The sequence below is a fragment of the Neofelis nebulosa genome, chromosome 11 (genome assembly GCF_028018385.1).
Source record: "Neofelis nebulosa isolate mNeoNeb1 chromosome 11, mNeoNeb1.pri, whole genome shotgun sequence".
In the NCBI taxonomy this organism is placed as follows: domain Eukaryota; kingdom Metazoa; phylum Chordata; class Mammalia; order Carnivora; family Felidae; genus Neofelis; species Neofelis nebulosa.
Window position 1 is genome coordinate 67,281,847 of NC_080792.1, and position 18,360 is coordinate 67,300,206.

An 18,360-nucleotide genomic window follows, 5' to 3' on the forward strand; every position below is an offset into this window, starting at 1 on the left:
AAACATCTTGCAATGCACAGATTCTCCCCACAACAAAGGATTATTCAGCCCTAAATGTCAACAGTGTCAAATAGTTCTGGGAATCCAATGCCCCAAGATGCATGAAGCACCAGGTGAGTGAGGCTGAGAGAGGCTGCCACCCACAGTCAGACCCAGCTGAGGGGGTGCCAGAATGTCCTGATGAGAGGTAGGAGGGGCCAAGGGGTGAACGAAGGGGAAGAAGGTGCTAAGGCTGGCAGTCAGGGCAGGTCCCTCCCAAGAGAGGATATCTGGGGCTCCATTAGCAGGCCACCTACAATGTTGGAAGGAAGGGATTGGAAGCAAAGGGGCAGAGGGTGGGAAGGCTTTTATGAGTGAAGGGAGGCCCTAAAGAGGTAGCAAAGCAGATGGTTTTGCTATCAGCCCCAAGGGCAGCACTGAGGGCCTGAAGGGGTGGCTGGGGGTAGAAACTGTGGGGGCTGCAGCGGTTCCAAGAGGAAGCTGGAGGTGCATGCCTGTACGTTGGGTGGGCGGTGGGACTGGACGGACGGGAGAGGAACAGAATTGGGCATGCCCTTAATGGGGCTCCTTCCCCCGCTCACGCCATAGGTCTGGGAAGGAGGCCAGATGGCCTCCTAAACGTCCCTGTACGCGCGAGGAACGGCACCACATTACAGCCTTAATGGCTTCTACGTCCTCCCGGCCTCAGCTGTGAGTCCGTGAGGCTCAGCGACCACGCAAGAGCCCAGGTATGCAGGTGTGTGATGGCGCCGACGCGCGGGCTCCGGACCCACAGGGCCAGCATGTGGACCGGGGAAACTCAGGGAGAAATCGCACACTTGGTTGCGGATCCAGTCCCTGGAGGCGCGGAGTCTCTTACGGGAAAGATGAAGCTGGGAATAGGCATCCAAGAAGGCAGGGTCTTCTTTGAGGGTGTGGCCACAGGCTGAGAAGGAGGGTTTCAAGCGCGTTTGGCGCCATTGGGTGGCCGAGGCGGCCGCAGAACGTACCGGATGTGGGAACTCTCAATGGTCTGGCCTCCTAGGGGAGAGGACGCGGCGCGGAGCCCAGGGCGGGCTTTCCCTAGCAAGGTGGCTCAGATCCTAGGCTGGGGCGGGGCCTCCCAAGGGGAGGGCGCCACTCAGGGCCTCACGACGTGGGGGTGTGGCTCAAGGGCGGGAGGCGGGGACCCCCAGGAGAGGGCGCGGCTCAGGGTGCGGAGCGGGGTTTCTAGGGCGGAAGGCGCGGGTCCTGGAGCGGGGCGGGACGGAACGGGACTTCACCAGGAGCCCACGCGGCGCGAGGCGCGGTGCGGGGCCTCCTGGCAAGGGGGCGTGGCTCAGGGCGCTGGGTGGCTGGGGGTCTATCGGAGAGGGCCTTGGCTCAGCATCAGGCGCGCATCCTAAGGCGGGGCGGGCGGGGCCTCCCGAAGAGAAAGCGCGGGTCCTGGGGCGGGGCCTCTAGAAGAGAGCGCGGCTGAGCTCGGGGCGAGGCGGGGCCGGCCGCGCGTACTTAAGCAGTCTTGGCGCTTGCGGACGCCCCGCCATGGCTCTGAGGTGCATCGTTTCTGTGCTGCGCTTCGGCACTCCCCGCGTCGCCCCACTGTCCACGGCGCCCGTGGCTCGCGAGCAGCCCGTGGCTCGCGAGCAGTCCGCCGCAGGCCGGGAGGCCACTTCAGGATGCCGGGCGGCCGAAGGTGCGCGACCGCCGTTGCCCGTCGTGGACTTCGGCAACACTCAGGAGGCGTACCGCAGCCGGCGCAGCTGGGAGCTGGCGCGCAGCCTGCTGGTGTTGCGCTTGTGCGCCTCACCTGCGCTGCTGGCGCACCACGAGCAGGTGCGCGGGTGGGCATGTGGGTGGGTAGGTGCGCAGCGGAGCGCGCTGGATCCTCTGCGTGTTCCGGGATCCGTTATGAAGTTTCACTGTAACGCGGGGGAGCGCCTTGAGCATTGCTTGTAGCCGGGAAGTCAGGAAGGGGAGGTGTTTCCTGCATTCTCTTTTGAGCTTCGTGAATTTTCCTAATACCAGTTACTACCAACTAAAAACAAAGACCAGTTTCTGAATTTTTAAGCTATATGCTCCTTGTGGTGATGCAAAGTTGTCACCTGAAAATTGAGTGTTTTAAATGTTGCCTAAAAGGGAGTCTTGGTGGTATTGAAGGGTCTTGGTTTCTCAGAAACTGTGACTCAGGAGCTCGCCAGACACAGCCACTCCGAACAGTGTTGAGGGAAAATGGGAAGCCCCTTTAACTACAGCTTTTATTACTTCAATATAGTAACTTTTGAAAAGTGTGTGGGCTTTGGGGAAGTAAAAAGCAGAACGCCGTCTTAGCCACTGTCAGTCTGGGTGTATGGAGATGACAGTTATTTCAGGGTGATCCTGGAAACAGTTTGCAAAGGTGCATGTTGGTGCTAAGTGTCTGGAAGGCTCTTTATGCAGGTGGTGTTGATTTCTCAAGCGAGGCTGTGCTGAGGGTATCATACTGCCTCCCTTGGTCCCTGAAGGAGGTGGAAGGGGCAGAAATGGAGTTATGGAGGCTTCTGGAAGTCATCTGTGTTGGCAGTAGATGTGGATGTACTGAGGCAAATTTGTGGCTGTGGAGAGCCCAGGCCAACTGGAGAGGAGGGCAGAAAGGAACACTTGGGGTTCAAGGAGCCTGGTGAGGGGTGGAGGTGTTGAGAACCCTTTGAGGAGCACCAGCGTCTGAAGGGCAGAAAGGAGCAGCAAGTTCTGGAGGTGCAGGGGTCAGGAGGGAGGAGGCAGCTGGGGCGGGGGTGGTGGGTGGGAACGACTAGGGGAGAAAGTGGCTGGCCATGAAGTCTCCGTGGAGGACAAAGACAGGGACCTGGCTCCTGCTGTTGGGGCATCATGGGACTGCTGGGTGGGACTGGGATGCATGGGGCAGAAGTGGTGCAGGAGCTGTGCCTGCTGCCATGTGACTGGAAGGGAGAGAGTGAAGGCTGGAGCCATCTAGGCCAGATTTCTCTGAGCTTTCTTCCTTTGGATCAAAGCCAGAGAGTAGCCAGCACAGCTGGAGACCGTGGGGGTGCTGTGGGTGACCACTGTCCAAGTGCCAGAAAGTGCTGGAGTGCAAGGACCACTATAGGTACCTGGAGGTGTGGGGAGGCTTATCCCAGGCTCCCCTCCTGTCCCACCTGTGTCCTGGGGGTGCCTTCAGGGAGCCCTGTCTGCCCCCTGTGGGACCTGTTCCACCACAACATTGCTAGGGGTCACACTGGTGCCAGTGGCCTCGGTGCCTGGTGCTGGAAGGAAATGGGGCAGAGACCAGGCTGCAGGGTTGTAGGCTGCTCTTCAGAACCAGCATTTACCTTGTCCTCTGGCCTGCAGTGAAAATTCTTCCTGCTGAGCAGTGTGGGTCTGTGTGGTACCTTCGGTGGGGCGGGGTGGGGGATCATCAAATCCGTTCCCAGGGAGTGTCAGCCTGCAGGAGCTCAGTTGGAGCTGCTGCATTGGTTTGGCACCCAGTTTGTCCCTTCCTTGCCAGAAGACAAGAGTTTAGAAAACCCAAGTCTTCCATGACAAAGCTTCTGTACTTGGGTATAAGCCAGTGCAGAAGAGGGTAACAGAAAGGGAAGGAGACAGGATGGATGGTGATGGTGGCCTTTGTGGGACAGAGAACTGGCTTTACCCCTTCTTGATCTGCACACATCTGTTTGAGTCTTTTACAGTGAAAGCTAGTATATGTGTTCCTGGTGTGAGTTTCGAAACCCATGAAGGATGCCCCTACCTGGAGAAGAGGGGACGCCACCCTCATCTCAGGCTGTGCCATCCAGGGATGCACCTGATGCCAGGATGGTTTTAAAGGGGCGGCTTTGCTCTGGAGATAGCTTTAAAACTGCCAGCCCTGTCCCATGTGGTTCCATAACCTTCTGTGGTAGGCTGGCCTCCCCTTTGGCAGAGTGAGAGGGTAAGTGACCGGCTCAGTGACCTGGCTGGCCTTCCCTGTCATTCCCTCTGAGCCCCGCCTACACCTGAGGAGCTGGTCAGTGCGAAGTGCCGGGTGTGCGGGAGGTTATCAGCCCAGGGCCCCCCCCCCCCCCCCCAGCCAAATTCCAGTGTCTGCCTTGCTCCTGCTTCTTCTATTAGCATTGGCTGTGGCTGCTTTTGTGCTTCGTCAGCAGAGCTGAATAGTTATGACTGAGACTGTGTGGCCCACACAGCCTATGTTATTTACTATGTGGCCCTGTATAGGAAAGTTTGCTGGGTCAAGAGTAGATGACTGGCCCATTTCTGCACATGGTGGTTTCTGACAGTTCTCAGAGCTGATATGTACAATGTCGGGGTTTCCCAGAGCCATATAATGATTTTGGGGTGTCAGATTCTGCCCCACCTGCCACTAGGGTGATTTTTGATATAATCAAGACCTGGCTTTTCCACTGGCGAGGCTGCTCTGGTCGATGGACTCCCTGACCACTGGCCCAGGCTGTATGGTGCCAAGACACCCTGTCCTGTTCTCCCGAGTTGGCGCTATAATTTTTTGTTTCTCATCCTCTTTATAAAAACAATGAGATGCAGGACACCTGGGTGGCTCAGTCGGTTGAGAGTGTCTGCCTCTTGATTTTGGCTCAGGTCATGATCCCAGGGTCGTGGGATGGAGCCCCACATTGCCCAGCACGGATCCTGCTTAAGATCCATTTTTTCTCTCTCTCTCTGCCCTGCACCCCTTTTTTCTCTCTCTCTGTATCTCTTTCTAAAAAAAAAAACAGACAAAATCCTAATGAGATGCAATAAAATCAGACACGACTGCAGAGAGGACGCAGCAAGGCAGAGGTGATGGCCTGGAAACCCTTGTCCTTGGGACGCCCTGTGGTGACCTCAGGTGTGGTCCTGAGGTATCTCCACCAAATGCCCGCCTGTGATTCAGGGTGTGTTTGACTTGGGCCAATGTGAGGCTGCTCAGGACTGGTTTGGGGATGAAGGTGTTTGATTTACTCATACTTCTGCTTACACTAGAGATTGTTCCTTGAAGCCCTGAATCAAGAGATGTTCCTCACAAAAGGGGTTCTGTTATCCATTGGGTTTGACAGACCTCAGGCTTTTTCTGTCTTGGAGATAAGTGGAGGGGGATAGTGGACACATAGGAATTCCCAGACAGGTGGCAGACGTGCCCTCCAAGCAGCCATCCCTTCCAGGCTCAGGGGCCTCCATTGTCCTCACTCCTTCCTGCCCTGGCTATTTTTACTGCAGGAACTCCGTTCCACCTCCAAGCCTTGGCAAGCCCCCCTCTCTGGGTCTAAGTTAGCAAACATTTCCCACCCGTGGTCTGGCAGTCACTCCCTCACCCCCTGTTCTGAATCACACCGTGAAGGTGCCTCGCTCCATCGAGGTCTCTTCCCGACTTGATGTGAGTTCCTTCTCTCTTTTGTTTAGCCTGGAATTGTACTGGGCACAAAGCAGTGACTCAGGACTTTGTTTAAAGGATGGCAGAAATTGAGGATATGGTGAAATGTGATTAGAGGAGCTGAGTGCTTTATGGGCAACTGTCTTCTTCAGGGGCATGTCCACTCTAGCTGTCGGTCTGCTGTGGCCCTGGATGACTGTGTACTTCGTAGAAGGCCACCTGGCTTATTATTCGCCTAATGTTTGCTCCAGTTGAAGTCAGACTCCTTCTGAATTTAGCATGTGTTCATCTGCTCAGTAACTACTAGAGGGCCGGCCCCTTGCCAGACACTGTTTTAGGGACTGGGAATAAGCAGTGAACAAAATATTAAAAAATCTGGGTGCTTGCCTGCTAGAAAGTTGCACCGAATCCTCCTACCTGGCATAACCCACTGAGGTATGAAGACAGAGGATGTTATGAACACACCCACTGCTATTCCCAGAGAGACCTGCTATTCATTTCTTTATCCACCAAATGATAGTCTGGCACTGCTATGTGCCGCTTGGGTCACCCGTGAGTGTGCAGGGCAGAGAAGTGTGAGTGGCCGTGGGGGCGGCGCTGGGACCTCTGCCCTGCATGATGAGTAGATTGACAGTAGCTACAAGTGGAGAGGCAAGCTGCTTCCGGTGGTGTCCACAGTTACATCAAGGCCCTGAGTTGTGTTTGACTTTGGGAGATGTGTGTCAAGGCTTTATGGTTGGAGCAAAGTGGGTGGGGAAGCAGGGGTGTCCTGCTGGGATGGGGGAGGCCAGGCAGCCAGGACAGCCCTTTCCCTCTACCTTTCAGCTGCTCCATCTCACCAGGAGACTTCTGGGGCAAAGGCTGTTTGACAAGCTGATGAAGATGACCTTCTATGGGCAGTTTGTGGCTGGTGAGGACCAGGAGTCCATCCGGCCCCTGATCCAGCACAACAGGGCCTTTGGCGTGGGCTCCATCCTGGACTACGGGGTGGAGGAGGATCTGAGCCCCCAGGAGGCGGAGCACAAGGAGATGGAGTAAGGCCTGCCTGGGCATTGGGTTGTAACCCCAAAGCATCCTGGGGCCACCTGGGGCTGGGCTGGGAGGAGGTCCCCAAGGATAGGAGGGCTTGGTCAGTCTGCTTACCAGTGGCCCTCCTGTGTTCTGCCTGGGGTTCTTGTATTTTTTGCTCTGTGAGGATGACAGCTCTGGGCTTTCACAAAAGGTCTTGCCTTCACAAGCCTAGAGGAGGGGCAGGGATAGGGGTTGGCAAACCATGATCCACAGCCCAATGTGGCTGGCCTGCCTGGTTTTGTGTGATTTGCAAAGTGAGATTGGTTGTTGCTTTTTTAAACGGTTGGAAGAAAACAAGAATACTATTTTGTGACACTTAAAAAAAATTTTTTTTTTAATGTTTATTTGTTTTTGAGACCGACAGAGACAGAATGCGAGTGGGTTAGGGGCAGAGAGAGAGGGAGACACAGAATCCGAAGCAGGCTCCAGGCTTCAAGCTGTCAGCACAGAGCCTGACGTGGGGCTTGAACTCATGAGCTGTGAGATCATGACCTGAGCAGAAGTCGGATGGTCAACTGACTGAGCCACCCAGGCGCCCCTATTTTGTGACACTTTAAAGGTATGTGAAATTCGGGGCGCCTGGGTGGCTCAGTCGATTAAGCGTCCAGCTTCGGCTCAGGTCATGATCTCACAGTTCATGAGTTCAAGATCCGTGGCAGGCTCTGTGCTGACAGCTCAGAGCCTGGAGCTGCTTTGGATTCTGTGTCTTCCTCTCTCTCTGTTCCTTCCCTACTCATGCTCTGTCTCTCTCTCTTTCTCTCTCTGTCTCTCTCAAAAATAAACATTTGAAAACAAAGTATATGAAATTCAAATCACTTTTGACCTAGAGGAACAGAGTTGAGTAGCTGTGACAGATGCCATATGGCCCACAAGGCTGAAGATAGAAGCTACCTGACCGTTTACAAAAACCGTTTTCTGACCCTGATGTAGGAGGTGCTCTGCCTTTCTGTTCTACTAAAGCATTTCTTCTGAGGCATTGCTAACCTGTTGGACAGGTACCACTGCCCAACCCTTGCCTAGCTCTTGGGAGGATTTTCTAATTAGCAGGTGGGCCCTGCCTGGTAAGTATGGAGCTTGTCAAGCCTGGTGCCTACCCAGGGGTCCAAGAAGGGAATGTGCAGCCAGGAGCAGTGTGACGGGCTGGCCTGGGGTCTCCTCCTGAGATCACCAACTTGCTGTAGGACCTGTTCTCTGGGCAGTGGGTATAGGGGCAGATGCGTACCTCCCTGACCTACATTTCTGGGCCACAGAAAAAAATTTAGAGGACAAGGTCACCCTCTGCTTCCGGGAGAGGTGGCCTCACAGTAGATCCTGGCAAGACCAGCCCTTTCTGTGCAAAATGACTGGTTCCTGTGCTGATACATGCACCCCTTCATGCCAGGCCCTTGCTTGCATTTGGGACCCTTAGTTCTGATAGCAGCTGTGCCTGACCACGTGAGGCTCGAGACAGGCCTGCTGAGTAACCTGCCCTGTCGCACGCTGGGGTGTTTGCTCTGGCATGGGGACAGGAGGGGAGGGGAGGGAAAGGCATCACATGAAGCTCCTGCCCTGGGAACGGAATGTCCAAGCCAAGCAGCAACAGCAGCAGAGGATTGGCCTGGGGAGCCCAGCCCCTGTCTAGCCATTTGCTGTCTTAAAGGCAGGGTTCTCCAGTTTGGCACCCCTCTTTGTGTTCCTCACTGTGGCCTGGGGCTGCAGCCTTCAGTGAGGCTGCCTGTTGAATAACTAAGGGACTCTGTGTTCCCGCTGTGTCTAAGTTGAGGGCAGAGTGATTTCACAATAGAATTTTCTCCCTCTGGTGTGAAAAGACTTCTTTCCTAGGGTGATCTGGCTGGCTTCCTTCCTGTCCTGCAGGGGGAGCATTGGGATGTGGGCTGGCCTTGCCCTGTCCTGGAGCCAAGGAACCTGTGCCCCTGGGCCATGCTGCTGTTGATACCCATCATGATGTAGCAGCCCTGCTTGGTGGGCTTTGGGATGTGAGTGGTGGTCCCTCCCATCCTAACATGGTGCCCACCGTCTGATGCCAGTGGCAGGTGTCCACTCATGCCCAGGTCTGCTGCCAGGCATGTGCCTTTGGAGAGGCCTGGACCAGGGTGACAGAACCAGGCTTGTGGGTGCTGGTTGAACATCTATACTGTCAAGTTGCCTGCCTGGCTTCCTGGGTGTTTAGTCAAGAGTGACTCCTACCGTGCAGCCTTCATCCACGCAGCCCCCCATGCAGAGACCTACTTCTGTGTCCTGGTGGGGCCCAGAGGTCTGTTTTGCTAATCCTGTCACGAGGCACATAGACCCTGCTCTGGGGAGTGATATAGAGGCCACTACCCCAAATTAAGCTCACAGGGGTTGGAGTAGGAAGGGTACAGGTGGTGCTGGGCCTGCTGTGGGCATAACCATGTGAGGCACAGAAAGGATAGAAGTGTCTGAATGCACAGGAGGCCCAGCAGGCCTCCTGAAGTTCTGAGGAGGAGACCCTGGAAGGGATCCCTGGGCAAGAAGCAGGAGGTAGGAGGCTACAGGTGGCAGAGGGAGAGAGTAGCCACATAGGGCAGGGGCGGGACGGTGTTTCTCAGAACACCTGGTAGAAGGCAGGAGCCCCAGAGGGTCTCCCCAGTAGGCTGAGAGCTGTGGGGATAGGGAAAGTGTACCTCCTGATGATTGACTATGACGAGGACATCTGGGGATAGTGTGGATGGCAGGTGTGCCTGTCTTGCCCGTGCAGACACAGGACTGGCTGGCAGTGGAGCCCCAAGGTAGGGGCAGCTCTATAGGACTGGTGTGCGCAGAACACTCAGGTGCTGCCTGGAGCCAGGGTCTGAGGGGCTAGGGATGTGGATGTGCAGGCAGGAATGAGCTCCACTGGGCTTGTCTGTGCTTCACTCCTTCCTGCTACCTTATTCCCCTCACTTTCTGCTTTTTTCTAAAAGGCGTCCAGTCAACACATCACCCAGTGTAGTGAGCTGAGCTTGGAGGTAGCCAAGAGATGGTCAGGGCCTCCCTACTGCCTCTTCAACCCCCTGGGCCACTTGTATTCATCTTCTTCTGCCCTCTGCCCCTCGGCGCATTCTCTTCCCTCTTTCACATCCTGGGCCGTGCATATGTGTGCGCGTGCTTGCACTGGGTGGTCTCTTCGGTCCTTGCCAGTCACGTGACCCTCCTCCCTTCCACTGCACCTGGCAGCTGCCATCTTTGTCTTCTTGTGACCCACCCACCAGGTCTGGTTGACAGTGTGACCCTGATCCTTCTCAGTGCCATCTGCTCAGAGACAGGCCGCTGTCCCCCTGACCACATGGTTGTGCAGCTGACCCAGTTCCTCTGCTCAGTCCATTTCTAAAGTGCTTCCCCTCTGGTTTGTGCCCAGAAGGTTCATGGATGGAAATAGCACAGACTGACTGCTTTCCTGCCACTGAACCTACTGGCAGTGAGGATGGGAGTGGCCCACACCCTTTGGAGGCTGGCTGGGGCTTGGAGGGTGGGTAGGCCAGCTGTGGAAATGTTGAGTGGGCACCTTACACAGCGCTGGGTCCCTGGGGGCCCGTGTGAAAGAATGCAGCCTACCTAGAATGCAGGGACCTTGAAGGTGAATATTGTGTTTCCCTGAGCCATGGGCTGTGTGGTTACAGAGAAGGCCCGAGTCCCCAGCAGCCATCGTCCTTGCTGGTTAGACCCAAGCCTTAGTGCAGATGGTGGGTCCTGAGTCATGCTATTTGCCTGGTTGTACCTGGACCACAGCTTGGGGCTGGTCTTACAGGTGCTCCTTATTCCCAGTGGGGATGTTGTGTGTGGGGCTGACCCCCTCCCTTATGTTACTGAGTCAGATATTGTCACACAGGCACACCTCACCCTCTTCTGTATGTCAAGCACATATGTCTAGTTGGCATGAAGTGGCTCTTGTCCCCTGTTCCCAGGTGGGGGTCTTATGGGCTGTGCAGCCATGTGCGCGGCCCCTGTAAACTGTCCCAGCTACTGGGACTCCCGGGTCCTGACCTGGGCATCCTGGCTCACAGTTGCCAGATATGGGCCCTGAGGTTACACAGGAACCAGGGTCTAAAAGGGAGGGCTCCCTGGAAGGCGGCTGGCAGCCCTTGGGTGCAGGAGCAGGGAGGTCAAAAGCTGCCTTAGACCTTTGATTCAGCTTGAGGCTACCACAGGTGCAATTAGCTTTCTGTGGCTTCGCTGGCTTTACCTCTGTCTCAAGTGCCCCAGCGCAGGGGGTGGGGGTGGGGGATGGGGAAAACACTGTCCTTTTCCTGTGAAGTATGGGCAGAACTTCAGGGGCCCCCAGGGGTCTGAGCATTTAGGAGTTCACCAGATAAGCCACAGGGCTTCAGCTGCACTCTTTCTGTGGGAACTGATTTAAGAGGCTTTACATACAAAGTCAGATGATGGACAAAGCTGCTCGAATGCCACTCCAGGACAGTAATGGTGAGCGGCTCCTTCATCTGAGTAGGCTTAGCCATGACATTTGCTGTCCCAGACGTCATAGCCACTGAGAGGGGGATGGTGTCTGTTGTGATTCTGGCAGGCATTCTGGGTGAGGGGGCACCTGGGTGGGGGCAGACCAGGCAGGGGTGGTGAGGGCATGGCCAAGGGACTGCAGGGAGGCCTGAGGGTGGGCAGAGGCAACCATGTTCTCAGACTGGCCTCACTGATCTGTCCTCATGAGAACTGGGGGGGTGTTATTCCCTTGTGATGGGAGGCCAGGGGAGGGCTTGCATTTTAAAAGAAAAATTCTGATTACTGGTTAGAAGATACACCTAAGGGGCAAGACTGAAGCAGGGCGCTGGCAGGCAGTGGCTGGAGGTGGGGCTAGCTGTGCACCTGGGCAGGAGCCCAGAGCCTGGCCTGGGGTTCCTGGTGGTTGGAGGTGCCTGGATGCAGGGGGCTTAGGGCAGAGCAAGCTGCCTCATTCCTCAGCTTTGGGAATTTTGTACTTTGGTAGTTGTCGGGCTCTGTTCCTTATCAGTCCTGGCTGGCCCTGAGGCTCTGTCTGCCCCCATAGCTAGCTTTCATCAAGCACCTCCTCTTTGCCTTGGGCTATCAGCTAGTTTTATTCACTCCTCACCTACCCAGGAGGAATCTGAGCCTTCTCCAGGGTGTAGAGCTTGTAGGCCAAGTTGGTCTGTGAGGCTGCTGCCCTGCCCTGCTCAGGGGAGGTGACCCTGCAGGCCTGGGGTGGGTAAGGAGGTGGGTGGGGCACCTGAGTCACTCTTACCTGCCCAGGCTAACCCAGCTATTCCTGTACAGTCCGCCATGTCAGGTCAGGTTCAGGACTCCACCCCTGGCTTCCTCTCACCTCTGCTTGCTCAAAGGGAATACGTGCTTGTCACTTGCAGCCTGAGGTGGTGTGACCCACCCTCACCCTCTTGTTCCTTCCCACAGGTCCTGTACATCGGCTGTAGAGAGGGAGGGCAGTGGTGAGTATGAGGAGGCCATTCAGGAACAAATACTTTCACCACCTGCCCCCCTCACCCTCACCACCCCTACTTGGGAGACCTGGGTTCAAGGGCACAGGCAAGACTTGGGGCCAAGGCTCCTCCCTGTGCCTATGTGGCTTCTCCCTGTGTGCACCCAGGCCATTGCTCCAGATCTGCTGACATCCTCAGGGCCTTCCCAGGGGTCCTCATCCCCTTGTCCTAAGTGGGTCTGGGTTCTGCCTTTTGGCCCGAGTTTGCCATGTGACTAGGATTTGGCCCGGGGGAAGGAACACTGAGTATAGGTGCAGGGAGTGGTGGGCAGCACAGTGGAGGGGGGCTGTGGCTGCTAAGGAGCCTGTCCTGAGGGAAGAGGGCTGTGGGCCATGGGCAGGTCCTGCTGGATGCAGGGGAAGCCCCATGTTTGCCTAGAGTGGGGTGGGAGCCAGAGCACAGCACAGAGCCTGTGTGTGCTCAGGCCATGTGCCCATCCCTCCAGGTACAAGTAAGAGGGAGAAGCAGTACCAGGCCCACCGGGCCTTTGGAGACCGCAGGGATGGTGTCATCAGTGCCCGCACCTACTTCTATGCCAATGAAGCCAAGTGTGACAGCCACATGGAGACGTTCTTGCGCTGCATTGAGGCTTCAGGTGGGGCCGGCTGTACATCTGCCAGGGAGGCTCAACCTCTTTGTGTAGAGATGCTGGTGGGTGAAAGCAAGGCCAGGCTAGAGCACTTGCCTGGGGCTTAGACAGTCGTGAGGGATGACCATGGGTGACACTGGGGAAGATAGGCTGGGCTTAGGTCACACTGGGGTCACGCCTGAGTACAGCTCCTACCCAAGGAGCCTAGCACCTCCTGCCCCTTCCTAGATACTAGTGCCCAGATGTGAACTTCAGTAAGGCTGTCAGTGGGCTGAGCAGCACCCCCATATAGGTCAGGGGCTTGAGCCTCACCACATGTGGCACTGGGGTTTGCCAATGGCTGTGCTGTTGCCACAGAGGACTCCTCCTGCCTGGCCTTATGTGGAGAGCCTGCCAAGGGAGGTGAGTTAAGTGGGCCTCTGAGTCCTTTACTCTTTAGGACATCCCCCCCAGCCACAGTGCGGCCCACCATGTGGCCCCAGCCACAGAGCCCCCTTCCATCAGTGGGCTCTGTACCTTCTGAACGCTAGAAGGAGCAGGAGTGAGTTGTACTCAGAAGCAGCCTTCTGAGATCAGCGCTGGGGAGATGCCAGGCAGAGAGGGTCCAGAGCATGGTGCGCCTCCTTACCTCTGTGCCTGCTCTGCCTGAAGCAAAGGTCACAGAAGCCAAGATGGGTCATGGGTTTCTGGAAGGGAGGAGAGAGGCAAGTGTGGTTGAGTGCCTTTGGTGCTCCACCCTGTGCTTCACTGGGCATTTCTGTGTTTTGTGAATCCCCCCACGGGCAGCCTGGGGTGCCAGTGGCATGGGAGAGGACATGGAGGCAGGGACAGAATGGGCCAGTCTCACTGGCTCCTTTGCCCAGTGCATTCCTGGGCCCATGTGGCCAACAAACCTTGCCAAGTTGCCTGTTCCCACCTCCAAGGTGGGGTATCTGAGCAGCTGTGTACATGGGCATTTATGTGCTTGGTAGAAACATGGTCCTTCCGCCTATAAATGGTTAGCCAGCAGCCCAGGATATCTGACTCTTTGCTGGGCTCTCTCCTCCTGTTGGGGGCAGGGGCAGCAGGGATCCTTGGTGCCACCCACCTTAGCCTGAGATTGCTGAGCTGTCACTAGAACTACTTCTAGGGAGGGTAAGGCATGCATGCTGGGGAGCAGGCAGCCCACCCAGACATTGCTGCAGCCCCTGCTAGGCTTGGGTGGGGGAGGGGGGAGAGATCTGCTGGTCCCACTGCACTGTCATCAGTTTTGGCGACTGGATCATTCAAGGCTCCCTGGTGGTCTTGGGGGCCCATCTGTCAGGGAGACCCAGTACCATGTATGTTGTAGGTAACTGATAAGAAGAGGGGCCACGCCAGCCATTTGCAGTCTGTCACATGTCTGTCACTCTTGAGTGGTATACGCTCTGGGCACAGGCTTCTGGTCCTCCTCATCCCCCTGTGGAGCCCTAATGGTTATTCCTGTGGCTTCTGACAGGCAGAGCCAGTGATGATGGCTTCTCAGCCATCAAGCTCACCGCACTGGGGAGACCCCAGTTTCTGGTAAGTGCCAGAACCTTCCACCTGCAGAGAGAGTCTGTGAGAACTTGGGGCTGCTATGAGCAGTAAGTGAAAGCTCATGTATTGGTACCTTGGTGCTGGGAGCCAGGCACACAGGAAAGACTGGGAGGGGGCCTGGAGCTATGCTCCCTGGGGGCAGGGAGCTGGGCATGTGCCAGAGCCGGTGCCTCAGGCCTGCACTTGCAGCTGCAGTTCTCAGACGTGCTGACCAAGTGGAGACGATTCTTTCACCAAATGGCTGCAGAGCAAGGGAAGGCTGGGCTGGCTGCCATGGACATGAAGCTGGAGGTGGCAGTGCTACAGGTGGGACAGCCCTGCCCTCGTGGGTATGAGTGGGTGGACACAGTGGGGGCTTGGGAAGGAGCCCTGCCTGGGGGGGATCTCGCCAGGCAGTGTTTGAGGTGGGTTCCCAGAGGTTGAGGACATGCTGGGCAGCAGCATTTAGGGAGGGGGGTACTTGCCCTGCACATGGCTGAGTGCTGGCTTTGGGTTTGGGAAGGGGCATCAGGGACAGGTAGGAATAGACCTGTCTATGGAACAGAAACACAGGCCAAAACTATCTTGTTCTCGCTAATTGTGTAATAAAGTCAAAAGAGCAACACAAATGTTCAGGGAAACAGGAAATGTTAGTGAATGGGGCTGGGGCACGTCCATGGGAATGCCACCTTCTCACTTCTCAAGGAAAGTGTGGCAAAGATGGGCATCGCATCCAGGACGGAGATTGAGAGCTGGTTCACTGCGGAGACCTTGGGCGTGTCTGGGTAAGAGTAGCCCCCTAGCTGGGAATTTGGGAGTGTATGCTCTGGTTCAGCCATGGTTCCAGCTGAGCCGCAATGGCTTCTCCCAGTCCTGATTGCCCTCCTGAAGAGCATGGGCCTGGGGTGACAATGCTGAAGGACCTGTTCCCTGACACATACAGCAGGAGTTGACAGGGAGTCTGGAGTCCTGGGGGCTGGGGCTGCAGCTAGCCCAGGGCTAGCTTAGACAACAACCGGCAGGGTTGCTCACAGAATTATTCAGGTCCTAGCATGAGGGTGCCACACTCAGCCCTTCCTGGGACCCACACGGCAGGTAGGTGGAGGGTCAGGGCAGCTGAGATCCTGGAGGGGCCCATGCCTCATCCTGAGAGACCTGGGGGCTGGACCTGAGGTCACCAGGTTCCCCGGACTGGCAGAGGGTGTCCCCTTACGTGCAGGGTCTGCCTCCTTCCTGGCCTCCCGTGTTTGGCTCTTTCCCAAGCCTGACATGGCTCGTGGTGTTCTTGGTGTTCTCCCTGGGTTTTTATAGCTGCCACCACCCTGACGCAAGAATGTTCTGGTTTTGGTTTCCATTTTGTAAACAGAGGATGATGTTAACATTTTGTCTGTCCTTTGAAACTGAAAGCTGAGGTAAGTTTTGTGGGGGTTGGGCTTGGGATGCTCTTTTAAGGAATGGGCTGGTTGGGGCCTCGGCCCCCCCACAGATCCTAGCACCCATGTGCTGATGCAGCTTCTTCCACAGCACTCTGGACCTACTGGACTGGAGCAGCCTCATCGACAGCAGGACTGAGCTCTCTAAGCACCTGGTGGTCCCTAACATGCAGGTGATGACCCCTCGCCCCCTCACCCTGTCTCACAGGGGCACAAGGCTGAGAAGGGAAATGTTCCCTGTTGCTTTCCCTGAGGCAGCAGCTGGGGTCGCAGCTGGATGAAACCAGAGTCCTTCCTGGCTGCGTAACGCCCCTGTGGTCTGGAGGAAGAGGACAGATCCATGAGTGCCCCACAGAAGGGGAGAGAGACCTGTGTCCTCTCTCCTTGCATGTCAGGTCACCCCAAACCTAATATGATTACTGGCCTGAAATGGCAGTAATCATATTATCCCACGTCACAGTTCTGGAAGGACAGGGCTCAGCTTGGGTGGTTCTAGCTCAAGGTCTCCCTTGCGGTTCTCAGAGGGTGGTGGGAGCTGGGGTCATTGTGGGTCCCCACTCACACAGTCACACAGACTCTGGCTGTGGGCCAGGGCTTCCTTACCATGTGGTGGCTGGGTTCCTAGGTTGAGTGTCCCCTGAGAGCCAGGCGGAAGCATTATTACCTACCTCCAGATGTCCCACAGCATCACTTATGCCCAGTTCTGTTTGTTAAAAGCGAGTTACTAGGCCAGCCTATGTTCAGGGGGAGAGGAATGAGACCCCCACCCCCACCCCGCCCAGCCGCCCCATCCTGCCTGTGGGAGGTGCCTGGAATTTGTGCCCTGTTTGAAACCACCCCTGAGCTGGGATGGAAAGCAGCAGAAGTCCCTTGGGAAAACATCCCACAGATACTGCCTTCCACGAATATCCAGCCCCAGCCGATGGAGGGCTCAGTCCCCAAGCTAGGACACCGAGGGCCAATGGAAGGGCATGCTTGAGGCCCCACTGAGAGCGCCCCAGGCAGTGTTAGTGGGCATTTGGGGCTAGCAGAGGGCCCAGGGCTGCACAGGCCTCCAGGGTAGGTGCTCCCCACCCACAAACCCACCCCCACCCCCACCCCCACCCCAGCTGCTGAGCACCAGCTTTCTGCTGACCTGCCAGCTCCCTGAAGGCCACCACTGTCTGGAGAGGGTGCCTCTGTCCCCGCTCTGTGTTGTCTGTCTACTGCAACTTTTCCCTCCTGCTTGTAGCCACCACTCTTTCTCCGATCCCTCTCTCTGCTAGGGGCTGAGTCCTTCTGGGTGATCGGATGGACCCTCACCCTTGTGTGGGAGCAGACACCTTGGGTGTAGGTGTGACCTGGGGCAGCTAGCTCTGTGAGTCAGAGGGTGCTGGCTGGCAGCAAGTTTCTGGGGTACCATGTGACCAAGGCAGGGGATGGGATAGCCTTTGCTGGTCCTGGGGTATTGGTAGGACCTGCACATGGAGGCAGGTGGGTGCCCTCAGGCAGAGGGAGCTGTGGCTTTGAGAGGTGGGAGCTTGGAGCCCTGCTGTGGCCTGACCATATGCTGCCCCAGACAGGACAGCTGGAGCCTCTCCTGTCACAGTTCACTGAGGAGGAAGAGCGGCAGATGACGAGGATGCTGCAAAGAATGGACATCCTGGCCAAGGTCGAGGACCCTGGGATGTGCCCAGAGAGGGTGGGGGGCACCTGTCTCACTTGATCCCAGTCAAACCTTCTGTCCCACCCTGTACTTCTCAGAAAGCCACCGAGGTGGGCGTGCGGCTGATGGTGGATGCCGAGCAGACCTACTTCCAGCCAGCCATCAGCCGCCTGACACTGGAAATGCAGCGCAAGTTCAACATAGAGAAGCCGCTCATCTTCAACACATACCAGTGCTACCTCAAGGTATGGCCCCTGCCTACTGCCCCCCACCTCCGCCACCGGTCTGCAGGTGATGCCCCTCACTTGAGTCCTGTGCTGGGAGAGGCCGCTGCCTGAGTGTGCCAGCCTCTGAGTGGGAGGAAAGGCCCCAGGACTCTGTTACCGGCTGTGTGCTGGCCCTTCTCTGGGCCTCAGATCCCAGACAGGGTTTTGAAGGGGTAGAAGGAAGATGAAGAAGGAGGCTTTTTGCAGTCTGCTTCATGTGCCTTAATCCCTAAAATTTGAAGGCCTCATGAGTAAGTTTTTTCCTGCTATTTTTATTTCCTGCCATTTTTTAGTTTGGGTCCCTCTGAGGATCAGATGAAATCTCTGGTCCCCTTCCCACAAAGAGACTTGCATGTACCTCAGGGAGCCCAGGGTGCTTGAGGGTGGGGTCGCTGAGCACAGACCTGGGCTGGGCTGCTCTGGGACCAGCCAGGTATTTGGAGGAGATGGTGTGGGATGGGTGTCAAGGCTCTAGGGCTGGGGGAAGTGGGTGGGTGGATGGGGCAGCATCCCTTGCCCCTGAGTCAGCTTGAGAAGACTCCGGAGAATACCGTGGCTGCTGGCACCTAGTCTGTCCCCCAACAAAGTTGTCCTCAGGCCACACTGAGGAGTCACCATTTCTTAGAGATGGAGGTTGGAGGGCCTTCCTCACTCACACTTGTCTCCCTGCTTCCCTGGGCACCTGGGCCTCAGGGGACACAGGCTGGAGAGGGCCCCATCCTGGTCAGCAGCAACTTTTGGCCCTGGTCCCACAGGACGCCTATGACAACATCACCCTGGATGTGGAGCTGGCTCGCCGTGAGGGCTGGTGCTTTGGGGCCAAGCTGGTGCGGGGTGCATATATGGCCCAGGAACGCGCCCGTGCCGCGGAGATTGGCTATGAGGACCCCATTAACCCTACGTACGAAGCCACTCATGCCATGTATCACAGGTGCGCCAGCCCTTCTTGGCCCCTGGGGGCCTCGTGGCTTCCTGGGGAGGGGAATGACAAAATAGGGCAGGGGTGGTAGAAGT

The 18,360-nt window shown here is 56.6% G+C and overlaps 1 protein-coding gene across 7 annotated transcripts in view; it reads left to right on the plus strand.

The window, feature by feature from the left end:
* Positions 1–1,228: 1,228 nt before the first annotated feature.
* The window catches only part of PRODH (proline dehydrogenase 1), a 59,782-nt gene continuing 42,650 nt past the window's right edge, over positions 1,229–18,360 (plus strand). Inside the window, exons 1-11 of one of the 7 annotated variants that reach the window (XM_058693060.1) lie at positions 1,229–1,815; positions 6,167–6,375; positions 11,792–11,826; positions 12,323–12,472; positions 13,944–14,008; positions 14,213–14,329; positions 14,708–14,787; positions 15,527–15,608; positions 16,994–17,086; positions 17,179–17,325; positions 18,102–18,277. In XM_058693060.1, the coding sequence (XP_058549043.1) occupies positions 1,525–1,815; positions 6,167–6,375; positions 11,792–11,826; positions 12,323–12,472; positions 13,944–14,008; positions 14,213–14,329; positions 14,708–14,787; positions 15,527–15,608; positions 16,994–17,086; positions 17,179–17,325; positions 18,102–18,277 (1,445 nt within the window). In that variant the 5' untranslated portion in view covers positions 1,229–1,524. The remainder of the gene's footprint in view (positions 1,816–6,166; positions 6,376–11,791; positions 11,827–12,322; positions 12,473–13,943; positions 14,009–14,212; positions 14,330–14,707; positions 14,788–15,526; positions 15,609–16,993; positions 17,087–17,178; positions 17,326–18,101; positions 18,278–18,360) is intronic. The other 6 variants (XR_009251126.1, XR_009251127.1, XM_058693057.1 and 3 more) reach the window with 6 other exon arrangements.